The following is a 26,696-nucleotide window of genomic DNA, read 5'->3' as shown; positions in this document are numbered from 1 at the left end:
GCGGCGGGAAGAGGGGGTCGAAAGGGTTGGCGCGGGGCGGGGTCAAAGGTGGTGGTGGCAGCAGGGAGGTCAAAATGGCGGGGGGGGGGGGGGGTAGAAATGTGGGGATGGTGGCACCAGGGGAGGCTAAAATGTGTCCCCTCACCTTGGGCTCTGGACCCCCCTCCCGCTGAAGTCTGGCTACGCCCCTGCTAGGTATCACTGTATGTAGCAACCATTAAGACAGATATAGGGTTCAATCACAAGGTTTCATAGTACAATTTACAACAAAGAAAATAAAATACTCATCTGAATCACAAGAGCCATCCTATCAGGAACAGGGTGTAGGAGCAGAGAGAAGGTTCTTGGTTGGGAATGCATTGAGAGCATGTCTCATGGAATAATTCCACTCTTGTATGTGTGTGTGTGTCCTTCCATGTGTTCATATCTATCAGTGTCTATATGTCTGTCTGTATTTTGGGTGTATGTCTTTCTGCGTGTTTGTGGCTACATGTTTGTAGGTCTATCCATGCATATGGGTGGGTGGGTGTATATATGTCTGTTCTGGGTCTACGTGTGTTTGTGCCCATGAAGAGAGAAGAGGAGATGATGGGAGTGGTGGTTTGCTTAAAGTCTTTGCTTAAAGCCCACCTCTTCAATGCTGCATTCGGCACCTAACTCTTACCTTTCAGGAACTCCAGACTGCCCAATTTGACTGCCCCTATCGGTCTGACTGCTCACGCGTCTTTTAGATTGTAAGCTCTTTGAGCAGGGATTGTCCTTCTATGTTAAATTGTACAGCGCTGCGTAACCCTAGTAGCGCTTTAGAAATGTTAAGTAGTAGTAGTAGTTTGAAAGGAGTAATTCCCTAGCTACTGTTTCAAAGTATCAGTGTTTCTATGCTCCATCTGAATCTACTTTCCCACAGAAATTCACTGGGCAATTTTTGGGAGGACTATTTCTATGGAATCCCAATTCTTAGCTGGCCATGTCTGAACTTATGTGAGGGGTTTTTTCACCATTTTTCCTCCATATCAAATTTGATCCCATTCCATTATGTTTTCAGAGTAATTTTGCCTCAGACAGAGAGAGGGACAGATATTTTTTTGACCAGAATAAAAAGAGAATAGGATAGCAGATCTATGCTGAGTCCCGAGTCTACTCTGACCAGATTATAGTTTAAAATATGTGTTAAAAACACAGAAATAAATAGAGAATTTTTTTTTTTATTTGTACCCTGTGCTTTCCCACTCATGGCAGGCTCAATGCAGCTTAGGTACTTATTTGTACCTGGGGCAATGGAGGGTTAAGTAACTTGCCCAGAGTCACAAGGAGCTGCCTGTGCCTGCAGTGGAAATTGAACCCAGTTCCCCAGGACCAAAGTCCACCACTCTAACCATTAGGCCATTCCTCCACTCAATATATAAATGCACATGAACTTATTATAACACAAAAATTACCATTCCCAGACTCTGCATTTTATTTTCTCTCCTACACTGACAACATCCTCTGCACCATGTTTTGTTGAATTCTGTCACTGTTTTGACCTTCACCACCTCGCCTGGGAGGCTGTTCTTCTCTCTTTGAAGACATTCTTTCTAATGCATTCTTTCTAATGTTACTCATAGCGTGACCTCATCTTCTAGAACTTCTTCTCGCCTGATAGATGTTTGCCACTTGTTCACTGTTTGAGGTATTTCAATGACCCTATCGTATCAGCTCCCTCTCTCCACTCCATAGGACCTGGCTTCTCATTCAGAGGATTTTTGATAACTCTTCTCTCAGCTGCTCCTACCCTGTCTGTCTCCTTTTGAAGATGCTGGAGTCAATTTTGTGAAGCTGTTTTGTGAACGTTTTACACACAGAAAAGAGCTTTGATAAAATGACATAATTGCATACACGCGTGAAAAGTTCGCCCACAGAAAAGTATGCACCTGCTTTTACATGGTCTGTGAGTAGGTGTTCCCAGGGATGTAGCTTGCTGTGATGGGCAGCTGTGATTTACAAGTGTATTTATAAAATATGCAGAGTCCACACACACATTTATAACTTTTTCAGAGCAGATATGAATTTGTGCATTGACATTTATGTGGTTATTGGAGCTGGTTCTAGGAGTCTTTAATAAAGACACATGCATGCCTATACCGCATTTATAAAATGATAAACAAAAAAACCAGATAAAATTATACATGACACAGTCTTGATCAGGAGCGGACTGACCATTCGGCAACTGGGCAGTGCCCGAAGACCCAGAGGCTTTAGGGGGCCCAGAGGCTCTCCCCCCACCCCTGCTGCTGCACACTACAGCCCCCCCCCCCCCGAGCCTCAGTGGGCTCTCCCTGGTCCCACCTTTAAGGGCCCTGCTGGTCTAGTGGCCTCTGCGGGGGCAGGAAAGAACAACATTCTTTCCTGCCCCCGCTGTCACTATTCCCACTGTCACTATTCTGCCCGGTGCCTCTGTGGCTGCCGAGACTGTTGAGACCCAAGAGACTACCATGGGAAGTCTCGGCACCCATTTTGAAAACACGACGGCACTGGGCTGAATAGCAGTAGTGGGAAGGAAAGAGTGGGGGATTTTCCTGCCCCCGAAGAAGCCACTTTACCACAAGGTAAGACGAGGAAGGGCCCACTGAGGCTCGGGGGCTGCTGTGTACAGGAGGGGGCCAGCAGCTGCGGCGGTAGGGAGGAGCTGTAGTATGTGGAAGGGAGTGGCAGATGGCAGTGGGCAGCAGCCGGGGAAGGGGGCCAAATGTCCTTTACTGCCCGGGGACCCAGGTCACTGTCACCCCACCCCTGGTCTTGATTAGCTAACATAAAACAGGACTGACCTGTTATTAGATACGTGAAAAATCGCTTTCTATGAAAAACACCACATAAACCCCTCAAACAATGCCTAAAGAAAGGCATAGAGTTCCTGATTTTCAAACATTGTTCTAAAACAAAGATTTTCAATGACAATAAATGTGATGATGTTACCGGGGGGGGGGGGGGGGGGGGGGTCTATTGGATATGCCAAATGGTCGGATTAGCAAAGGCTGGATAATTGAGACTGTACTGTGTATATATACAGTAAAGTCTCGATTATCCGAAGTAAATGGGACTGACCCATTATCGGATAAGTGAAAAGTCGGATAATATAAAAAACAATGGTAACCCCAGCTCGGAACGGTGCTGTTTTGTGGTAAAAACTGAGTTTGAAATTAATTGTCTCAGGTGCAAAACTTCCATCTGTGATACACCAGAAAATGGAAAAAGAAGCTGCGCATTTCTTAACGGTGATACTGTGACATCACTGGGGATCTGTCAGATCAGACTGTACTGTACATATATTTTATACTAGAGAAACAATTTTATGGACCATCATATAACCTGTTTGTCCCTCTCATCAGTATAATATATATTTATAAAGTAGGGGTGGGGAAGGGGAAAAAATTTTAATCGCAAGATTAATCGAAATTAGTCACAACATGCATTTTAGGCATTTTTCTCACCCTTTCCTACTGGCTCTCTCCTAATGAGCACAAACATCTCTCTCACCCTCTGTTTCTTTCCCTCATGTCCTCCTCCCCGGCCTTCACCCAGATTTTCTCATGCCCCTTTCACCAGACTTCACCCAAATTCTCTCATGTCCCCCTCCCCAGCCTTCACCCAGATTCTCTCATGCCCCTCTCTCCTCACGTTTACCTCAACAGCAAGGCTTGGGCTCCGCATTTTCTCTTCTTCCTCGCTGACTCAAAGTCCTTTTTTCTTCCCCTGAACGGTGATCAGGCTCTGCAGATTATTGAGCCACGCTGTGCAGAAAGTCAGTGAAAGTCTTGCAGTTTCCAGTCCCGCGAGACTCTTCCTGCACGGTGCAGCTCAAGTATCTGCAACTGCACACAGGAGTGGAGTAGCGGCCTAGTGGTTAGAGCACCGGTCTTGCAATCCAGAAGTGGCTGGTTCAAATCCCACTGCTGGTCAGTGTGATCTTGGGCAAGTCACTTAACCCTCCATTGCCTCAGGTACAAGCTTAAAGTGTGAGCCCTCCTGGGACAAAGAAATATCCTTGAGCTACTACTGAAAACAGTGTGAGCAAAATCTAAATAAATAACTGTGACAGTGTTCCATAAACTTTGTGTTTTATGCACAGGTGTCTGACACACCCCTCCCATGTTAATACCCCATTTGCAGTTCTGCACTATAAACTTAGTTCATAGCATGGCGCCTAAGTGCAATGGCGCATATAACTGCAAACTGGTGCCAATTATTAACATCACTTAAGAGTCATTATTGGCAGTTAAAGCCAATTAGTGCCCACTTAAACAATTAAGAGGACCTTTTACTAAGACCGTGGTAAAATGTGGCCTGCAGTAGTGTGGGCATGTGTTTTTGGCACGTGCTGGGCCATATTTTACCACGGCTGTAAATAAAGGCTTTTTTCAATGGGGGCAGTAAATAGCCATGTGCTAAAATTAAAAATAGTGTGCGGCTATTTACTGCCCGAGCCCTTATCGCCTCCCATTGACCTAGCAGTAAGGGCTCCCGTGTTACACGTGCAGTACTCATGCAGCATGCGCCAACGTGGCCATGCTGCCGATTATTTATTTATTAGGATTTATTTACCACCTTTTTGAAGGAATTCACTCAAAGCGGTGTAAAGTAAGAATAGATCAAACATGAGCAGGAGGCAATTAGAGCAGTAAAAATATTCAAACAACAATACAAAGTATGGCAGGGTATACCACTTGCAACACAATTAATATGTACTAGAACATTATAATTGGTAGTGAGGGGTAAGGCAAAGTTGTAACATATAGATGAGTAAGAAAGTAGGAAGATTACTGAGTAAAAAGGTAGAAAGATTACTGCCAGGAACGCTCCCCAAGGTAGAAAATATTTCTACCATGGGAAACAGTGTGCTCCAACTTCGAAGTTACCGCCGGGTGGACACGCTAACCGAGTGGTAGTGTCAATTTGGCGCCCGCTACACGTGTGATAGCCCTACCACCGATTTGTCAAAGGGCCCCTGAGTTAGATGCTATTCATTTTGCACACTAGTTGCAAAACATTTCTAGAATTAGGGGATTAGTGTCCAGAACAGAACACAATCCTCCAAAGTGACTTTGATATTGCTGCATAGCAAACCTGAGAATCGGCGGTACAACAAATCTGATGCACAAGTCCTGGTGGGTCCTTCCTGTGATTGATGAGTTTCCTATTACCCCAAACCTCAGACCTAGGATCTGTATTCAGGGATGTAGCCAGAGGTGGACTGGGGTGGGGGTGGGGGGTGGTGGCAAGTATTTTCTGTCAGTTTTCTTCCTCTCCCCCTTGAATCATACCTCTGCTGGTGGGGCTGCTCAAATTCTGTCAATGAAAGAGATTCTCTTCCAGAGCCAAGTCCGTCCGTCCGTACAGCTGATGCAGCCAGGAAGCTGGCAGGATGCTCCAGTTTCCAACCAAGGAAGTTTTATGACAGGAGATGGCATAACATCAAAATGTTGAAGCCATCTCCCCTGCATACCTGCCATATTCTGTGACCCCCACACATTCACAGACACTATTGAAAACAATAGCAAACTTGTGAAGTTTATGACTGCCTATGTGTGAGGGTTTTTTTTTATTTGACAGCTTTTTTATTTATTTGAAAGCTTCCCATATGTAACCCAAAGGGTTTTTTTAACCTCTGGGGGGGGGGGGGTCCCTACAATTAGGCCCCAAGGCTCAGGTAGAGCCAGAGCCTTTCTTAAAGCTGTCCCCTACAAAAATTGCGCCTCCTGCTCCCATAGCTCCAAAAACAAGTCTGCTGCTCCAGAGTGCCCAAACCCGAGGACTGTGGCTCACGCCCCAGGACCCCCCAGATGTTAAAAAAAAAAAAACCTCAGGTTACATATCAGAAGCTTTCAAATTAAAAAAAAAACCACACACACACATAGGCAGTCATAAACCTCACAAGTAGGCTATTGTTTTCAATAGAGTCTGTGAATGTTTGAGGTCACACAATATGGCAGCAAGTTCCACCCACTGGCTACAGCCCACAGAATAAACCAGATAGACTCGTGCAGTCTCCTGTCATAAAACCTCCTTGTTTCCAATGACCTCACTTCCACACATGCTCAGCTCAATGCATAAACTAAGCACGCGCAGAAGTGCCGGCACTGACAGATAGAGCACCTGTCGACTTCCTCACTGCTTCAGCAGTTTATGGGCACGGCTCTGGCAGAGAATCTTTTTGGCTGGCAGTGCTTCAGCATCCCCACCAGCCATGCATCCAGTGCCACAATTTTGAAGGGTGCTTGAGCCCAAAGTGGGAGGCTCAGGTACCCCCCCCCCCCCCCCCCCCCCCCCCCCCCCCCGTAGCTATGCCATTGTTAGTCTTATCTTTGAAAATGGACAACCGCGTTCTGGGTATCTGTTGGAAAGCATTTGATTTCTATTGCACTTTACAGGCCCACACACAACAGAAGCGTGTTTGGCTTGCCAGATATACCTTTATGTAGAAAAAAGGACTGGCCTGAAATTCAAAGAGAGTTTTGTTTTTGCTGGAAGATTACAATTTCATGTGTATTTTCAGCCTGTCAATGGGAAAAATCAGACTGTGTAACTCGCTAAATAGCCTAAGTTTGGGAGGCTGGCTCTGGAGAGGAGCAAAGGCAGAGTTGGCATTTATACAGTTAGGGGCATAATTACCAAAATTGGCTACTGTTAAGATGGCTTAACTCATGCTATTTTAGCACAGGTCCTACTTTTCGCAATGAGACCCAGTAACTAATAACCGAGGTTAACAGTAAAATAACACGTCTTAATGGTAGCCCACATCGATAACTTCCCTCCTTAATAGGAGAAATGTTGTCTTTAAATTTAGTAGGTCTGACTTTAAGCAGATAGTCACAAGCACAGTCATCAGTCAGGCTTATATTCACTAGCACTAGTTAAAAAAGAAAGAACAGCTGAATATGCAAATAAAATTAAGTGCTAGTACCAGGGCTTATACACAGACTGGCCCAGATGTGCATCAGGCCCAATAACTTGAAACTGCTCAACTCCCATCTTGACTACTGCAATGTATGAGTAAATCCAAATGTGTAAATTACGGGTACCTTAGGATGGGGTGCCCTGCATGACAGTAGGCTGAAGGGCCAAAGAGAGACCCCGGCTACTCATTGTATCGAATGTTCATATTAAGGTCTTTTCTCTTGAACTTAGTCTTCAGAATACCTGGTCCAAAACATTAAAAAAAAAAATTCTAATCTACTATCGACCAAACAGAGCTTGGCTCGAAGTAAGAAGGACCAGGGCCGCTGAGAGGGAGGGGCGTGGGGGGGGGGGGCAAAATTCCCCAGGCCCGGGACTCCAAGGAGGGCCCGGCGCCAGGGTCTCTCACCCTCTCCTGAGCCTGAGCCGGGCCCGGGACAAGGCTGCCCGCTGCCCCCCCCCCCCCAAGGATCACCGCTGCCCCGCCCCAGCTTCCCCCCAATCGCTACTGCTATCGCCTCCCTCTCCTGCTCCCAGGCCACCGGCTTCAGTCCCCAGTCTCCACCTGCCTACCCTCAGCTCTCTTCTGTCTGCCACCCGGTCCCCTGTATTTAAAAAGAAATCTTGAAATCGCAGTGCAACGCCTTCTGTGTGAAAGCGGCAGATCACCTCGGGCGGCCCTTCCCTCACTGTGTCCTGCCCTCGCAGAAATAGAAAGTTACATCAGAGGAGGGCGGGACACAGTGAGGGAAGGCCCACCCGAGGCAATCTGCTGCTTTCACACAGAAGGCGCTACGCTGCCGATTTCAAGATTTTTCTTTTTTTAAATGAAGGGGGTCGGATGGCAGACAGAAGGGAGCTGAGGGAAGGCAGGTGGAGACTGGGGACTGAAGCCGGTGGCCTGGGAGCAGGAGAGGGAGGCAATAGCAGTAGCGATTGGGGGGAAGCTGGGGCGGGGCAGCGGTGATCCTTGGGGGGGGGGGCAGCGGGCAGCCTTGTCCCGGGCCCGGCTCAGTCTCTCGGCGGCCCTGAGAAGGACCGCCCTGCTCCTACTGTACAGAGCAAGTAGGAACGCTTTGCTTATACAGCGTGTGGACAAAGTCCTGTTCGTTGTGCATTCAGCTTTCAGAAGGTTTACTTATACTAAGTAACGAGGAGTAGCCTAGCCTAGCCTAACAGTGATTGAATGACCCCTGATGCAGGCGCTGTGCACCCAAACAAGGCCCGTGTCGAGTCAGTGATGCAAGATTGATGTACAAGATTCATGCTGTGCAATTAAAGGACTTGTCCCACTTCTGAAGCCTCCTAGTACTTTTTTTGCTTTTTGAATCATTTACAGAGGCCAGCTTATGTATTCCCTCCCTGAGGGATACTTGGAGCCAGTGGAAGGAGGCGGGGCTGGTGGTTGGGAGGCGTGGCTAGTGCTGGGCAGACTTCTACGATCTGTGCCCTGAAAATGACAGATACAAATCAAGGTAAGGTATACACAAAAAGTAGCACATATGAGTTTATCTTGTTGGGCAGACTGGATGGACCGTGCAGGTCTTTTTCTGCCGTCATCTACTATGTTACTATGTTACATCGAGAGAGGGAGAATTTATTCATCAGTGGCACGCCAATTTTGGAATGTATTTCACAGTGCTCTTCATATAGTAAGGCCCAGAAGCCACTGGCAGTTCCACTGACCCTTTGTGTGGCTCTTTGACTTTCTCTCCCCCCCCCCCCCCCCCCCAATAGACACTCTGCCCACCTTTTCCAGAAACGTGGTGCTGTCAACACTGCTTCCAGAAAAGCTGTTTTGTTTCTTCCAGCACGGGATGGCTTTTAATGAGCATAATCATCTCGTGGCTCAGACTCACTGGCGGCTGTGCAGTGCTGCAATAGGACAGGATACCTGTTCTGGGGGTGGTGATAAGGGGCTTAATAAATTGAGGAAGATCCAGCTTAAAGGGCCTAGGCGTGGGAACAGGCTGGCTGGCTGGACAGGTGGAAAGAGGTTGAGACCGACTCTGGGATGAAAGAAGAGGAGAGTGAGAAGGGTAGAGAAGCTGGGGAAGGAGAGGGAGTATACATAGGGGAGTCAGAGAGGATATGTTGGGGGAGCAGACTTTGTTTTAATTAACAAAAACTACCCTGAGTGCCCCTCCGACAGCTGCATCACTGAAAGCGACACTCCCCCTGCCAGCCACCCATTTTGCAATGTTCCCCTCAGTCCTTTGCCCAGGGCACCAGGCGCTTTGTCCTACAATAGCCCAGGATCTACAATGAAGATTTTTTGCTTACATGTCTCCTGCTGGAAAAATAATGAAGATCATAGGATATTACTAGAAGTTAGATTAAGTGGCCTTTAGGTGCCAAGCATAGGTGTTGCCACGGGGTAGTATGGAGTGGCAAGTGGCCATCCCAAAATAATGGATTTCCACTCCAATTTCAGGCAAGCTATTTTCTCCCCTCTTTTCTGGCTGACTGCCAATGCTTCCTCCTCCTCCTGTACAGTTGAATGAGAAGTTTGAATGGCATTTTCGAAATGACATCCAACTCAGAATACGGACGTCCAAATCTGTACATCACATATGGATGTCCATTTCACATGTGTTTAGAAAAGGATCTACCGACATACAGCCTGTTCAAAAATACATAAGAAATGGACGTCCACTGCTGGCTACGTCCAGCATGAACATCCATTTACAAACTGAAACTTCCAGGCAAAACAAGGGTAATGGATCACTGTGTAGCAGCAGAGGGACATCCATATTATTAAATGGTCACAGAGTCATCCATGTGGGGGAGTAACTTAATGGTTACAGCAGCCTGCTGAGAACCAGGGCAGAGAACCAGAGGTTACCGGTTTGTGAACTCTCCAGGAACAGCAAAATACCTACTATGACCTCCTTCACTCCCTCCAATGAAGAACTGCTCAGAGCACCTTTCTGTAACTTGGACCTGCCAAGTACCAGGTCTAAACACAGATGTCCCCTCCCCTTCTGCAATCGGAGCTGGATGTCCATCTTTTGGTCCTTCCCAAAATACGCCCAGACCACACCCCAGCAGTTTTAGATATTCATATTCTGGCTTTATAAAATCGGCATTTGGACCTCTATGCAACCAGGACATCTAAATGCCAGTTTTCAGACTTCCAAAATACAAATAGAGCTTCTAAAATAAGCACCTTAGTATATAAGGCCCCATGTGGAGTCAAGATTCAACTGCAAGATTATATAATCAGAAGAAAGTGGGAGATTTCAGGGTGGGATAGAACTGGGTTTTTTAGTATATCTATATATATAAAACTCACCCTCAACGTTCTGAAGACAGTGACGTCAGTGAAGCCAAGCCCTGACTTCCCTCAAAAAGGTTTGAAGGTTTGTGGTGGTGAAGCCACCAAAATCGCTCCAGGCCCCGCCCTCGAGGGCAGAGCAATGGCAGAACAACGAAGGGGTTGGCAGGGAGGGAGGCGGGGGTGGGTGGGAAATCGCTACGGGCCCCGCCCTCGCATCAAACGTCATGACGTTGAGGGCGGAGCAATGCCACAACAACGAAGGGGTTGGCGGGGGGGGGGGGTGCTGCCGACGAAAACCTTGCTAGCGCCCGTTTCATTTGCTCAGAAACGGGCCTCTTTTACTAGTGCTTTTATATTACTAAGCTATTACCAAGGCAATATTTAATTGCTTGGACAGAGGTTTGTACAGTATTAAGTACTTTTAAGTAGTGTCACGTCTAATAGATTTTCCTCAATCTTAATTATTCAAGGCATTTGCACCTTTCCTCTCTACAGACACTCCAGCTCTCTTTGCACCTGTTCCCTTCCTCCTTCCAGATGCTATTCACTCTTCTACTTCTCTCTCTGGATGTTCTTTACCCTTCTCGACCCCCTCCTTCCAGACACTCTTTAACCATGTTAACCACTCCCTTCTGAAGATATTGCCACCTTCTCACTCTATGCCTTCCTAATGCTCTTCCCTCCTTCTCACACCCTCTTCCCTCTAAATGCTATTCCCTCCCCGTCTCAACCTGGCTTGTCCTTCCCAAGCTTTCCCCCTTAATTCGGAGCTTCCCAAACTGTGAGTCGCGACCTGGCCCGGAAGTACATAGGTGTGTCATTACAACGTGCCTCAATGGGGTCACAGACATTGCTGTGACTACAAGCATGGAGCTGTAGTCAGAAAGAGATGGGTAAGAACTGCTCTGACTCCTTCCTTGTCTCAATTCTACAGCTTTCCCAGATAAATAAGCCACCATACTTGCAGAGACAAAAAAAAATGGTTGCTACCTTCTACCTTTGCTAAAGAAATATTTAATCGCAGCCTTTAGTTAAAGAACATACATCAAACAGTGACTGACTTACAGTACAGCAGTAGACAATAATCTACTTTTCAAGAACTTCCAGATTTTGAGTTTGATTTTGAGCCCAAGCGTACTTATCAGAAAAGCGGATATCACTCAACAATTTTGACTGGCTTCTGAGACATCTTTGCATCAGGGGCATAGCCAGACCTCAGCATTTGGGGGGTCCGGAGCCAAAAGTGTGTGTGTGGGGGGGCACAGTTTGGCCCACCTCCTCACCACAACCCCCACCCCACCACAACCCTACATACCTTGGCTGGCAGGGGTCCCTAACCCCCGCCAGCTGAAGCCTTTCTCCAGTACTGTTCTCTGCGCATTGCCTGCCCTGCTTCCCCTCAACAGAATGCACGCGGGAGGGGAAGCAGGGCAGACAATGTGCAGAGGACAGCGCTGGAGAAAGGCTTCAGCTGGCAGGGGTTGGAGACCCCCGCCAGCCAAACCAGGGGCCCCAGATCCAATTTGGGAGGCCCAGGCCCCCAAGGCCCCCCGTAGCTATGCCACTGCTTTGCATGAGATATGTTTAAAGTTATGCTGCACAAACAAACTTCCTTTCACAGATTGAACCAGCAGAGAAACAGAGAGATCAGCAATACCATTCTCTCTTAAGTACCCTCATGTGTCCAGACTGACTAACAGGCCAGAGATGGTTTCTCTCATGTGGGTAGGTGTGTTGGTCATAGGAACATAAAAGGATATCTTCCTAAAAATTAAAAATCCTGGAAGACATATCTGAAGAAGTCCAAAAGCAGGACATGTCCTCTTAAAAGATGACACATGGTAACCCTAATCATAAGATTACTGACACTCGATCTCCCTTCCATCATGCATCCCTACTGGCCAGAAGTGGCTCAGTTTAATCTGAGGTCATCTCGTACTGCTACCAACCAAATCTCACAGCTCTTATCATGAGCTTTGGCCCACAGACAGCAGGAGATGATGTCAGATTAAGACAGTTATTGTAGAAGCCCCATTTTTGTTTTTGGACATGCATTAACAGGCATTTAGATGTGTATATTGCATACTTGTCTAAATCCCAATTTTAGAAAGCCAGGATAAACACATCCAAAACACAAATTAGAGCCCAAACAAAACTGGGGTTTTTTCAGTTTCAGCCGAAACCAGAACTGCCACAGAAATTGTTTTTGTCCATTTTCATCCAAAATCGAAAATGTGGCCGAAACTAGGTGCCAGAACCAAAACCTAGCGAAGCTGAAGGCATGGTCCAATATTTGGCAACTAAGATTTAATGCTAAAAAATGCAGGGTCATGCACTTGGGTCACAAGAATCCAAGGGAACGGTACAATATAGGGGGTGAAGTGCTTCTGTGTATGAAGGAAGATGGGGGTGATTGTGTCTGATGACCTTAAAGCTTCCAAACAGGTAGAAAAAGCGACAGTCAAAGCCAGAAGGATGCTTGGGTGCATAAAGAGAGGGATGACCAGCAGAGAAAAAGAGGTGATAGTACCCTTGTATAAGTCTCTGGTGAGGCCTCATTTAGAGTACTGTGTGCAGTTCTGGACACTGCACCTATGAAAAGATATAAACAGGATGGAATTGGTCCAGAGGGTGGCTACAAAATTAGTAGCCACATGCGTGGGATATGCATAGAGGAATCCTGTGCAGAAGGAATGGATCCTCAGAAGCTTAGCTGAAATTGGGTGGCGGAGCAGTTGGGGGGAAGAGGGGGTGGTGGTTGGGAGGCGAGGATAGGGGAGGGCAGACTTATACAGTCTGTACCAGAGCCGGTGATGGGAGGCGGGACTGGTGGTTGGGAGGCGGGAAATACTGCTGGGCAGACTTATATGGTCTGTGCCCTGAAAAGGACAGGTTCTAATTCAAGGTAAGGTATACACATATGAGTTTGTCTTGGGCAGACTGGATGGACCATGCAGGTCTTTTTCTGCCGTCATCTACTATGTTACAAAATTAGTAAGTGGTCTTGAACACAAAACATATAGGGCCAGGCTTATGAACCTCAACATGTATACACTAGAAGAGAAGCGGGAGACAGGAGATATGATAGAGACGTTTAAATATCTCAAGGGCATTAATGTACAGGAAGTGAGCCTTTTTCAACTGAAGGAAAATTCTGGATCGAGGGGGCATATGATAAAATTAAAACGAAACAGGAGGAATTTAAGAAAGTATTATTTCACGGAAAGGTTGGTGGAAGCGTGGAATGGCCTCCCGGTGGAGGTCGTGGAGTCGAAGACTGTGTCAGAATTTAAGAAAGCGTGGGATAAGCTCGTGGGATCCTTCAGGAAAAGGAAGAGTTAGGTGTTACAGAGGATGGGTATACTGGATGAGCCACTTGGCCTTTACCTGCCCTCATGTTTCTATGAAACAGTAGAAAAAGGCCTGAGTCTGGGTGTGTGAATGTGAACAAATGTATTAATACTACTGTACTACCCATAGCAGCATCAGCTGGGTACAACTGACTGTTTGAAACTGGAGTATGAAGGAGAGACTGTGCTAAGGTAAACAGGCTGCTTGAAGGGAAGTTATGCTATGTATCTTATTTCAATGCAGTCTCAGAGCCTCAAGTTATTCACATGTTTCAAACTGTTTTGCTAATAAATGTATTGAATCTGAATCTCTTTGGATCTGGGTTCTGTTTGGTATTATTCTGATACGCTGATTGCACTCTTGGGGCCATTTACTGAACGTTCCTGCCTTGCCAGTAGCAGCATCTGTTACAGAACACTTCTTTTGCTCCTGGAGTTGAGCTGCTGCCGCTCCTTTTGCTGCCTGAGCCAGTGAGCTGCTTCTTTTGCTGCCAGAGGCGAGCTCCTCTTCCAGGGCTGGGAGGTGGGGCGGGGTTTCGGCACCACTGCAAACAAGAGACCAGTTTCGGCCCTAACCAATAACTTGCAGAAAGCTTTTTTGCAGAAACAGAAACTTGCCGAAAACAGCTTTTCAAGTGCCGAAACTGAATTTCTGCCGGGCTCTAACAAAATATGTGCACACCGCATGCAGGCAGGGTCTGGGCATGTTTTATGTGGGGCTAGGGTGGAGAAGTCCCCATTTCAGAAGGGGAACGCACATATTTGCCCTGAGATCAACGCTGGGATTTACACCTGCTCCCAGAGATGTCCATGCTCTATAAAGGCACTGTTCGCTCCGCTTACTAAAGTCTCCAATGATCTATTACTGGCTAAATCCAGAGGTCAATATTCCATCCTCATTCTTCTTGATCTTTCCGCTGCTTTTGACACTGTCGATCACAGCATATTTCTCGATACCCTGTCCTCACTTGAATTCCAGGTCTCTGTCCTTTCCTGGTTCTCTTCCTACCTCTCCCTCCGCACCTTCAGTATTTACTCTGGTGGATCCTCTTCTACTTCTATCCCTCTGCCTGTCGGCGTACCTCAGGGTTCTGTTCTTGGTCCCCTCCTCTTTTCTATCTACACTTCTTCCCTTGGTTCATTAATCTCATCCCATGGCTTTTCCTACCATCTCTATGCTGATGACTCCCAAATCTACCTTTCTACCCCTGATATCTCACCTTGCATCCAAACCAAAGTTTCAGCGTGCTTGTCTGACATTGCTGTCTGGATGTCTCAACACCACCTGAAATTAAATATGACCAAAACCGAGCTTCTCATTTTTCCCCCCAAACCCACCTCCCCACCCCCCCCCCCCCCCCCCCCCCCCGTTTTCTATTTCTGTTGATGGCTCTCTCATTCTCCCTGTCTCCTCAGCTCGAAACCTTGGGGTCATCTTTGACTCTTCTCTCTCCTTCTCTGCTCATATCCAGCAGATCGCCAAGACCTGTCGTTTCTTTCTTTACAGTTTCAAGAGATCAAGCCAGGATCAGGGTTGAGATGCTCCAAAAAACTTTATTGAGGACCCAACACGGTCCGTGTTTCGGTTTTTTAAAAAACCTTCATCAGGGGTCTAAAAGATAACAATCAATCATATATATTGTTAAATAAAAACAAATTAAATCAAATACATTACAACAAATATAGAAATGTAAAAATACACCACATATAACAAACATAATGTATAAATAAAAAGAATTTTAAAAAAATTTTCTATTATGAATCAAATTCATTGATCGAAAGTGTCGACTGAATCCATATATATATTGTTACTATCAAATGGATGTCATAGGGAACAAATGGTAAATCGATTATAAGTAATTAATTTATGAGACAATTAGTAAATTGATTATATGTAATTAAACCAACATTATAAAACCGTTTCCAAAAATATTATGTATTAAAATAATTTGATTAAGTATAAATATGACCCATAATATAGTGTATAAATTATGTATGATATATAACAGAACTGATGTCTATGGATGGAAGAACAAAATATATATATAAATGTCATGAATTTAACAGAAGGCATTAATGTCATGTATTAAAGAAAAGGCAATGATATGCTGAATAAGAAAAGGCAATGATGTGCTAAATGAGAGATGAATAACAGGTAAATAACAAAAGGTTTACAGCAGATATTTTCTTAATGAGAAGAAGCAATGATATGCTGAATGAAAAATAAATAACAGATAAGTAACAGAAGATTTACATATATCATACATAATTTATACACTATATTATGGGTCATATTTATACTTAATCAAATTATTTTAATACATAATATTTTTGGAAACGGTTTTATAATGTTGGTTTAATTACATATAATCAATTTACTAATTGTCTCATAAATTAATTACTTATAATCGATTTACCATTTGTTCCCTATGACATCCATTTGATAGTAACAATATATATATGGATTCAGTCGACACTTTCGATCAATGAATTTGATTCATAATAGAAAATTTTTTTAAAATTCTTTTTATTTATACATTATGTTTGTTATATGTGGTGTATTTTTACATTTCTATATTTGTTGTAATGTATTTGATTTAATTTGTTTTTATTTAACAATATATATGATTGATTGTTATCTTTTAGACCCCTGATGAAGGTTTTTTAAAAAACCGAAACACGGACCGTGTTGGGTCCTCAATAAAGTTTTTTGGAGCATCTCAACCCTGATCCTGGCTTGATCTCTTGAAACTGTGTTTCCACTTGCTTCTCTCTTGTGTTGAACTTCTGTGGAAACTTTTGGACCTTTCATTGCTACGTTTCTTTCTTTACAACATCCGTAAAATCCGCCTCTTTCTTTCCGAGCACTCTACCAAAACCCTCATCCACACCCTTGTCACCTCTCGTTTAGACTACTGCAAATCTGCTTCTTGCTGGCCTCCCACTTAGTCACCTCTCCCCTCTCCAATCGGTTCAAAACTCTGCTGCCCGTCTCATCTTCCACCAGGGTCGCTTTACTCATACTACCCCTCTCCTCAAGTCGCTTCACTGGCTCCCTATCCGTTTTCGCATCCTGTTCAAACTTCTTCTACTAACCTATAAATGTACTCACTCTGCTGCTCCCCAGTATCTCTCCACACTCGTCCTTCCCTACACCCCTTCCCGTGCACTCCGCTCCATGGATAAATCCTTCTTATCTGTTCCCTTCTCCACTACTGCCAACTCCAGACTTCACGCCTTCTGTCTCGCTGCACCCTACGCCTGGAATAAACTTCCTGAGCCCCTACGTCTTGCCCCATCCTTGGCCACCTTTAAATCTAGACTGAAAGCCCACCTCTTTAACATTGCTTTTGACTCGTAACCACTTGTAACCACTCGCCTCCACCTACCCTCCTCTCCTCCTTCCTCTACACATTAATTGATTTGATTACTTTATTTTTTGTCTATTAGATTGTAAGCTCTTTGAGCAGGGACTGTCTTTCTTCTATGTTTGTGCAGCGCTGCGTACGCCTTGTAGCGCTATAGAAATGCTAAATAGTAGTAGTAGTAGTAGTTAATCCCCCAGTGGTTTCAGTCTCCCCCACCCCGAAAACATTGTGTTTCATCAAGCTCTGTGACAGCTTGATGAAACACAGACCTATATTTTTCCAAAATGGCTGATATAGACATGTATTTTCTGAAATACCAACTTATAGTATACATGTATGTTGCTGTGTTGACCATGGGAGTAGCCAGACCTCGCGGTGGGAGGGGGCCAGAACCCGAGGTGGAGGGGGCACATTTTAGTCTGCCGCCTCCACTGCAGCCCCCATCGCTGCCACACCACCACCACCTCGCTGCTCCCCCCCCACCCTGCCGCACCCCACAGCAGCAAATACCTTGGCTGGCGGGGGTCCCCAACTCCCACCAGCTGACGTCCAGAGAGCAGGGCAGGGCACACGGTGGCACCAGAGACCGACGCTGGAGAAGGCTTCAGCTGGCGGGGACCCCCGCCAGGAAAACCAGGGACCCAGATGAAATTTGGGGAGGGGGCCCAGGCCCCAGCTAGCTACGCCACTGGTGTTGACCCTGCGGATAATTGCAAAATCTATGTACCAGCTATGTACAACGGAGACACACATGCCCATTCCTGCACGTATTTTTAAGAAGGCTCTCTAAGTCAGCAGATCCCACAGACGTCTTAATTCCAACTTCTACACCATTTCTAAATCCGCCTTCACGTGTGTCTCCTGCCGCTGGCCTGTCAGGATGCATGGTGGAAGGGAAATAAAGTGTAATTAATCTGTGGCAGCCCATACAGCCTGGGAGGATGGGGACAGTGCAGTACCAAGGTAAGAAAAAAAAAGAAATTTTCCCTGATTCCCCCCTCCCCCCTCCCCCCCCCCCCATTTGCAACCCCCTAGTCCAGGCTCTGGTTCCACTGTTTTACTACCTTCAGATCATCAGCTATGATCATCCCTAAGGTCTCTCTCTCCTATTTAATGCACATCAGAACCTCACCGCTCCCCCTTCATGTGCTGCTGCTTGGATTTCTGCAGTTTGTATGCATAACTCTATGATTTACAGCCTTAAATATTAGTTGTTAAATGCTTGACCAGCCCTCACTTGTTCTACTCCATTAAGAGCAGAATTACTTTTATCAGTGCACACATTTCATACCAGCCAAATGGGGTCAGAGAGCCCCCATCAATATAAACAGCTATTAAATCAGAAAAGGAGCTGGGACGTACCCTATAAACTGACTATTACTGCAGTGTGATATTAAGCAAGACCAGTGTTTTCCCATGGCAGGAAGGGTGGGGGAAGGACAAGGTAAAGGAAGACACCCGCTTCCCAATGGACCATACTGATAATTGATCAGGCTTCTCTACTCACTCAGACTGCGATAGCTTCTGAATAATTTATAACGTGTCCCCCTCCCTCGCCTGAAGGACAAAACCACAGCAAAGGCAAGGCCTTAAGAAAGGGGAGAATCTATGACCAGCAAGCCACAAAAACCCAAGGCTGCAGAGCACCTGCCAGAACCAACAGAGAAGGCCAGCGCCCCATATAAGAGATGAATTTTTAATGCATAAACAAGGAGATAATCTCTGCTGGTTATTGGAAATTCAGAGCGTGCAGGACATCTGCTATACTGAGAACTGATGATACGCTATAAATATTTATCCTGCTTTTAGTCCTGTGGCATTTAACCATTTTATATCCTGGCATCTGATGTTCCGTGGTTAGAGGGAGGAGCATATTTTCAGCCCAATACCATCATCACTCTGAGCATTCCATGCTGGTGATATTACAGCCCTGTCTCCTTTGGGAGACTATGATGTCGTAGACACTGACTGTGACATCACTAAGCAGAAGATCAAGGAGAACAAAAGACTATAGTGCTACTAGATGTATACAGCACTGCACATAAAACACTTATGAGCCAGTCCCTGCTCAACAGAACTTACAATCTATTCAAGACAGACAAACAGGGCAAATAAGGGATTAGAGAATTAAGTATGGTGAGAATGATTAAAACAGACATGGGTACTGAACAAGTGACTATGAGTTAGGAGTTAAAAAGAGATCTTCCCTGTCCAATAGCAATAATAGCCCTTGCCCTCAAGAACAAAAAGGGCGCTTTGGAGAAAATAGTGCACAGTGGTTTTGCAAGGATGTGGTAGGGGTTTGGGGATGATCAAAAACTGGTGATGAGAAAGGGAGGCAGAGCCAGTAAAGTAGGGACTGCACAAGTATTAGAAACAGTAAATGTAGGAAAGCAGTGAGATGGCAAAGTCTTAGGTTAGCGAAAGGACATGAGATCCAGTGAGGTTGAGAAAGAAAAAAGAGCCAGGGGGAAGCGAGTGAGAGAAAGCTAACAGCCAGGAGAAGATGTGAACGAGCCAGCAGAAGAGGAGGAAAGAGAGAGAGCCAACAGAGTGAGCTCTTAGGCCTGGGTGAGATTCTAAGTGCCAGATGCATTTGGTATTTTCCCCATAGACACAGAATTGGTATATCAAGTCCAATAAACCAAAAACCATAAACCAGTTGGCCCTAAATATGCATTCAGAGAGACCACAGGCTGCTGCAGTCTGAGGTGTGGAAACTGTGAAGCACAGTCTCTCTCCTCTACTACCACTCCCTCTGGAAAAATGCTCTCAAAGGATCTCTTCTGCTCTCTCCAATAGCTTTCTGGAAACGAAATCAAACACAGCTGCATGTTGGGAAGGGCCTTGTACACCTGTTGCCTCTAGTTCTGAGTTCTCAGTTCAGACAGCTACACTCGGACACTCTCATCTATCTTCACACATCAGTTTTGATGGAAATAACTTAAGATGACAAAACAGGAGGGTGATGTGAGGCTAAATAACTTTGTGCTCCTCCACCCACTTCTCAAAACTTGTTCTTAGTGAGCTCTGGACGCGGCCAGCCTACCACAGCAGGGAGAAATTATCTTATATGGCAGACTGGCCCCACCCAGTGAATCCCAGGATGCACCACAGAGGGCAGAGCACCACCATTTTGGAGATGATGGCGCTGGAGGCAGGAGCAAATGGGCATCGCTCCTGCTTCTTTTGAGGTATGGAGGTTTGGAGGGCTTCAGTGGGGTGTAGGGGTGGGGTCTCCTCACTAGACACCAGGGACTAATTTCTGTTTAATTCAGGGAGGGCAGGAGGGATGACACTAGACACTTGGGAACCTTTATTTCTAATGGGGAGGGGGTGCAGGAAAGTGGGGTTCAGTCGCGTTGCTTTGCCAGCAGTTTGCTTTTTTTTTTTTTTCAAGTGTGACTGCATGAGCCAATCACCGCTCATGCCTGACAGGTAGGATGACATTTTTCAATCAGCTGCAGATTACTGCTGCGATTTTAACATGGCATTAATTTGCATGCTCACTGAACACTATATACCGCAGCCACTTTTTTTGCAGAAAGCTCGCGATAGAAGCTGTGCGGTCAGTGTCTCTACCGCATGCCCTTTCGTATGGGTCCCGCAATCAAACCGCAGAAGCCTAGTACTCACATCTTTCCATTTGGTGAGCATGCAACATATGAGCCCTTCAGAGCAAAAGTGGGTCATATCTACATTTTGCATTATTTCAGGTATGCACTGATTCAGAGTAGGGTTACCATACGTCCGGTTTTACCCGGACATGTCCTCTTTTTGAGGACACAGACCGGCAACTCGGCGGGTTTTGTCAGCATGAGAATTCCGCAGAAGTCTTGCAAGGTCACTCTCGGCGGCCATTTTGAATCTGTGCGTTTACGGGAGGCAGCAAGACAGTCTGCAGCCGCTCTGGGCAGGAAAGAAGGGGCTCTTCCCTGCCCCGAAGGTCACTAGACCACCAGGGCAGTACAATAAGGCAAGGGGAGGGGTGGAGAGGATAGGACACCCTTAGGGGGTATGATGGGGGTGGGGTGGGGGTGTGAAAGGGGTGGGTGGTATGTGACAGGGGGCGGGGTGTGGTGGTGGGCAGGGCAGGAGTGTGGCAGGGCGGGGCATATGTCTTCTGTTTGGGGGGAGCAAATATGGTAACCCTAATTCAGAGTCTCTATGGCCTCAAGACTTAGAAGAAAAATTGGACCATATTCAGTGGTGTGCTGGTAAATTTTTAATAATGGGCTCTCTCCCCGGATATAACCATCCCTGCAATTTGGGGGAGCCAGGGGTGGACTGGGGGGCAACACATTACTCTCTCTCTCCACCTCCCACCCCCCTGGTGCAGGTGCTAGGCATTTTTTTGCTGGCAGGGATGCTGAGCCCTACCAGACAAATAAATGAACTTCTGCCACTTCCCGCTACTTGTTTCTGGCTCTGAGCAGCATGCCAGGACTTCTCACGCATGCTCTCTCAGAGCATGCACAAGAACTCCTGGCATGCTCCTCAGAGTCTCGGAAACAAGCAGTGGGGCTTGGCGGTAGTCTGTTTATTTGGCTGGTGGGGCTCGGCATCCCCGCCAGAAAAGTAAAAGGGAGTTCAGGAGGGGTCTGAGTCCAAATTTTGGGAGCCAGTTGTTAAAGTAGCCTCCAGGGGGCCTACATTAATAACCAGCTCCCGAAATTCTTAAAAATTTAACAAATGGCTCTCATAAGCCAGTGCAAACCAACTCCAGCACACCACTGATCATATCCATATCTACATACACACAGATTAAAGCCTATTCAGGCATTGCTTGTTCCTTTTTTACTGAAATGTATATCTCACAACTTAGATGGCCAATATTTCCCACTGTAGCAAAGTGGAATTGGCTTGCTTTTGTTCTCAGGGGCTCATTGAGCTAAAATTTCATCACCTATTTCTACTCAACAGTCCCTGATAGGCTGAAAAAGCCACTGTGACAGGGTGGACCAGGTGGTCTGTGTCAGCCAGAGACTTGTGAGAGCCCTGATGGGAGAGAAGTAGCAGGTTTCTCTTGCATGCCTGGATTTCTATTGCTTTTGGGTTTATTTCCCTTTCTGCTAGAAAATAAACAGCTGACACTACTGATCCTAGTTCCTACCCCTGTTCCAAGGATATACCTAACTACAGCTGCCCACAGTGGACAGTGCTGTGGTGACCTGGAGGAAGAACTCCTGTCACATCAAGATATAAGATCAGCGGTCATGAAGAGAGTCCCTGAGTATCCCACCTCTGTTTGGACCGGCGAAGGCAATGTAATCTGTTTCAGAGCCTGGACACGGTTTATGGGGAAGGACAAAGCATAGGGAAACGGGAAATACGACAGAGAATTTCCTTCCTCCTCCTTGCTACCCATGGATCCTTTGAAGCGGATAATTCCTTCCTTAGGAAACTTGGGTAGCAGCTGGAAGTCTTGACGACAAAGAGGGTCTCCTTCAGGGACTTGTTCAAGTGACTCTCCTCTATGTCCCCTCTTAATGTCTAAAAATGAACAGGGTACAATCTTCCCAGGGGTTCTTAATGTTTTTTGGTTCACGCACCTCTTTAACAGATCAATGAAACCCACACACATCCCCTTCCTAAACCACAAGTCCACTGCTTATGCTGTTGTTAGCCACTAACAGTGCTAACTGCCAACATATTAATACAATTACAGCAGTACAAACTTATATTACCAATAAGTGTCCTAATAACTGCCTCACTCCGTCTACAAAGCTTCAATAAATTGCTTCTGATTTGAAGACCCTTCTCCACACCCCGTTTGACCTTTTCCCACACCCCTTGAGGGTATGGGCACCACTGGTTACCCCCCCCCCCCCCCCACACACACACACACACTAGCTCTTTATTGGAGACAGTAGGATTGTGAGACTTTGTGTGTGTGTATGTTTGTATGTATGTGTCTTTTTTGGAAGAAGGCTCTCTGTGTATGTGTGTGTCTCTGAATGTAGAAAGCTGCCCAATATAGTAACTCTTGTACAGATTATACTGTGACAGTAAACCTGTAACCACTGTAATGTCACATCCAACATCTCTAGTGGAGGATAATGCTGTAGTACTGTGGAAGTTTCTGGGAGACATACGCACCCCTGAACTGAAAAGGGTGAATCCCTGAGACACTAACAGGCTTATTTTCGAAAGAGAAGGGCGCCCATATTTTGACACAAATCGGGAGATGGCCATCCTTCTTCCAGGGTCACCCAACTTGGCATAACCGAAAGCCGATTTTGGGCGTCCTCAACTGCTTTCCGTCACGGGGACGAACAAAGTTCACGGGGGCGTGTCGGAAGTGCAGCGAAGGTGGGACTGGGGCGTGCCTAACACATGGGCATCCTCGACCCATAATGGAAAAAAGAAGGGCGTCCCTCACGAGCACTTGGGCAACTTTACCTTTTTTTGTTACAACCAAGCCTCAAAAAGGTGCCCGAACTGACCAGATGACCACCGGAGGGAATAAGGGATGACCTCCCCTTACTCCCCCAGTGGTCACTAACCCCCTCCCACCCTAAAAAAACAAATTTAAATATTTTTCCAGCCTCTATGCCAGCCTCAAATATCATACCCAGCTCCTTGACAGCAGTATGCAGGTCCCTGAAGCAGTTTTAGTGGGTACTGCAGTGAACTTCAGGCAGGCGGACCCAGGCCCATCCCCCCCTACCTGTTACACTTGTGGTGGTAAATGTGAGCCCTTCAAAACCCACCAGAAACCCATTGTACCCACATCTCGGTGCCCCCCTTCACCCATAAGGGCTATGGTAGTGGTGTACAGTTGTGGGGAGTGAGTTTTGGGGGGAGGGGTTGGGGGGCTCAGCCCACAAAGAAAGGGAGCTATGCACCTGGAAGCAATTACTGAAGTCCACTGCAGTGCCCCCTAGGATGCCCGGTTGGTGTCTTGGCATGTCAGTGGGCCCAGTGCACTACGACTGCTGGCTCCTCCCACAACCAAATGGCTTGGATTTGGTCGTTTCTGAGATGGGCATCCTCGGCTTCCATTATCGCTGAAAATTGGACTAAGGATGACCATCTCTAAGGTCGACCTAAATTTCAAGATTTGGGCGTCCCCGACCATATTATTGAAACGAAAGATGGACGCCCATCTTGTTTCGATAATAAGGGTTTCCCCGCCCCTTCACCGGTACGTCCTGCGAGGACGTCCTCAGGAAAACTTGGGTGCCCCTTTCAATTATGCCCCTCACATTATTTCTGCATATATCATGAAGGCTACCCCGCTCACCCTCACTAATAAAAGCAGAGTTGATGATGAGGGCTCTTCATTCCCAGCAGAGGCAGGAAAAATGTACAACTATTCACTTCATTTACAGTCATTCTGTTCCACCCTAAAAAGAAGAACATCTATCTGTTCTGAAGCAGGACCTATCACTAAAAGAACTGCCCACTGCATTAGTACTACTAATGTGTGTATGTGCCTCCTGATAGGGAGGGTGGGTCCAGACTTTTCAAATCATGACCCATGTCAGAGTTCCCATTAAACAACTAATCTTTATAGTCCAAATCAAATGCCATGTTCACAGCCTTATATATATATATAATGTTGCTTTCACAAACTACTGTCCAGCAGTTCAGCTTGCACTTTGTAATTTCACCCCTGAGACTTCTCATCCTGAGACCCATCCAAATTTTTTTTTAGAGTCCAGACCTCCAGTTTGAGAACCCATTATTGCCTAAGTAAACAGCTTGGATCAAAGAAACTAAAGGTGAAGGTTGTCGCTCTGAAGTACGAATTTTGACAAGGAAAAAAAAAAACCACATAGTGTCTACACAGTTCTTCAATCACCACTCCTCCCCCCCACCATCCGAAATGGACTACAAGCTAAGGATATGGGAAGCATAGCAGACAGCTTTTCAATATAATAGGGATGTTGATGGACTGAACAGAAATTAAGAAGTTTGCTCCGTATGGGGGAGGGGCTCAAGTATCCACAGTGCACTCTGGCACTTCTGCATGGATGCAACACTCTGAGCCCTGGACGGCAGTTCAGTTTGCTAAGGGACATCCCGCCGGGGGGGGGGGGGGGGTCACCAACCTGAAACCGTTGAAGTCTGATCTGTGCTTCCACATTTAAGGAACTGCACGAGCAGCAGGACTCAATCGACCAACCGAGGTCACACAGCTATTTTTACAGCGTAAGAGACAGCACGGAGCCAGGGAGGGAGAACAGAGACCGCAAGCAAGTCCTCCTGTCGTCGCGTTTACTACCTGATTAGAGATCTAGGAAGAAAGTGCATGCAGCAACAGCAGCAGCAGCAGCTCGGCGGAACAGGGGACTCACCAGCTGAAGGGATAGGGTCGGAGCTGCCGGTGCAGAGCCACGGAGAAGCCAAAGAGGCTGCCCTTGTCGCCGTCCCTCAGCAGGGTGTCCGTAACATCCAGGTTAAAGGCCGAGCTCCGGGGCAGCAGCAGCAGCAGGAGCAGAAAGTGCTGGAGCCATAGCCCGGCCATACTGGCGATCGCCCACCACAGCCACTTGCCAGGCTCCGTCCCCTCGCAGTGCCTGAGCTGCCAAGGACAGGCAGGCTGCATTCAAAGGGCTCCCACGCCCCCTTCCCGCGCATGATCTGCAGAGGGAGGGGGCGGGCAGGTGTACAGCAGCCGGGTCACACACCCTCACCCACCTCGGCCGACCCTTTCCCCGCAGATAGCCCAATAGAAGATTTGAGACCTCCACCCCACACACACACACATCGAATCCCCTCTATCCTAAAACGCTCCGGGCTATTTCGGTGCTTTTGTCCCATCTAGGACAGAAAATAACTACTAAATATATCATTAATACCTGGACTAACGGTAGCGTCTTTAAAGGGAAACCCGTGCGCAGACTACAGTATTTATTGTTTTGCAGCATCTCTATGGTTCGGTATGAAATACATAATTCATTACACATTTCTCGGGACTTCTTTTGCCGTCTACTGTCCGATCTGGCAGATAGGGAAGGGCTGGAGGATCGAGCATCCTCCTCTGGACAGCAGGGCAAACCCAGTGCTGTCCTGTGCCCTCTGCAGGCTGGCAAGGAGAGGAAGAAGAAACAAATGGGTGGGGACAAGGGGGGAGGATTAGGGACCAGAATAGCCACGTTTTTGCCTACATAAATTAACAAACATGTAAACAAACAACCCCGGTCGGAGAATATTTTTGTTTTACTGATGTTACAAAAAGTTGGGGTTTTTTTAAATTGTATAATGGCACCCTCGCCTCAACTTTCAACTACTGCAAACTGGTATTAGCGGAAAATCAACCTGGAAGCTTCTTAACTTTAAACAATTTTTATTGAACAAATCAAGAAAAAAAAATACATGACGACAATCATAGACATGTTCAATTCTTTCCAACAATTTCAAACCCGTTTAATCTGCCCCCCCCCCCCCCAATCCAAAATAACACTTAGAATCCGAAGGATTTAGACTACCTGGAACCTTCTTAAACTTTGCTTCCATAATTCCCCCCCCCCCCCCCCCCCCCCCCCCCCCACACACACACACACACACACACACACACACACATACACACACACACTGCAGTTTAAGAGGACGGTGGAACCCCCACCCACCGTGCTGGTGGCCCCACCCCTTACATTTTTTTCCTTTTTAGAATATTATTACTGGATAAATCTATGATACAATTAAATATGTGTAAGCATCCATCAGTTGTATAGTGAAAATCAATAATATGCAGACAGCTTAAGAACAAGGAGAGAGATGCTGCCTGAAGAACCCCACACTCTTCAATATATTAGA

General features: G+C 46.4%; 1 protein-coding gene across 4 annotated transcripts in view; it reads right to left on the bottom strand.

The window, feature by feature from the left end:
- The window catches only part of ITGA7 (integrin subunit alpha 7), a 177,501-nt gene extending 152,025 nt beyond the window's left edge, over nt 1-25,476 (bottom strand). For all 4 annotated transcript variants that reach the window (XM_030196794.1, XM_030196791.1, XM_030196792.1 and 1 more), the window contains exon 1: nt 25,235-25,476. In XM_030196794.1, coding sequence (XP_030052654.1) covers nt 25,235-25,404 — 170 coding nt within the window. In that variant the 5' untranslated portion in view covers nt 25,405-25,476. The remainder of the gene's footprint in view (nt 1-25,234) is intronic.
- Between the last annotated feature and the right edge of the window lie 1,220 nt (nt 25,477-26,696).

This window comes from Microcaecilia unicolor, chromosome 3, assembly GCF_901765095.1.
Source record: "Microcaecilia unicolor chromosome 3, aMicUni1.1, whole genome shotgun sequence".
In the NCBI taxonomy this organism is placed as follows: Eukaryota; Metazoa; Chordata; class Amphibia; order Gymnophiona; family Siphonopidae; genus Microcaecilia; species Microcaecilia unicolor.
This window is presented reverse-complemented; position numbering and strand designations above follow the sequence as displayed.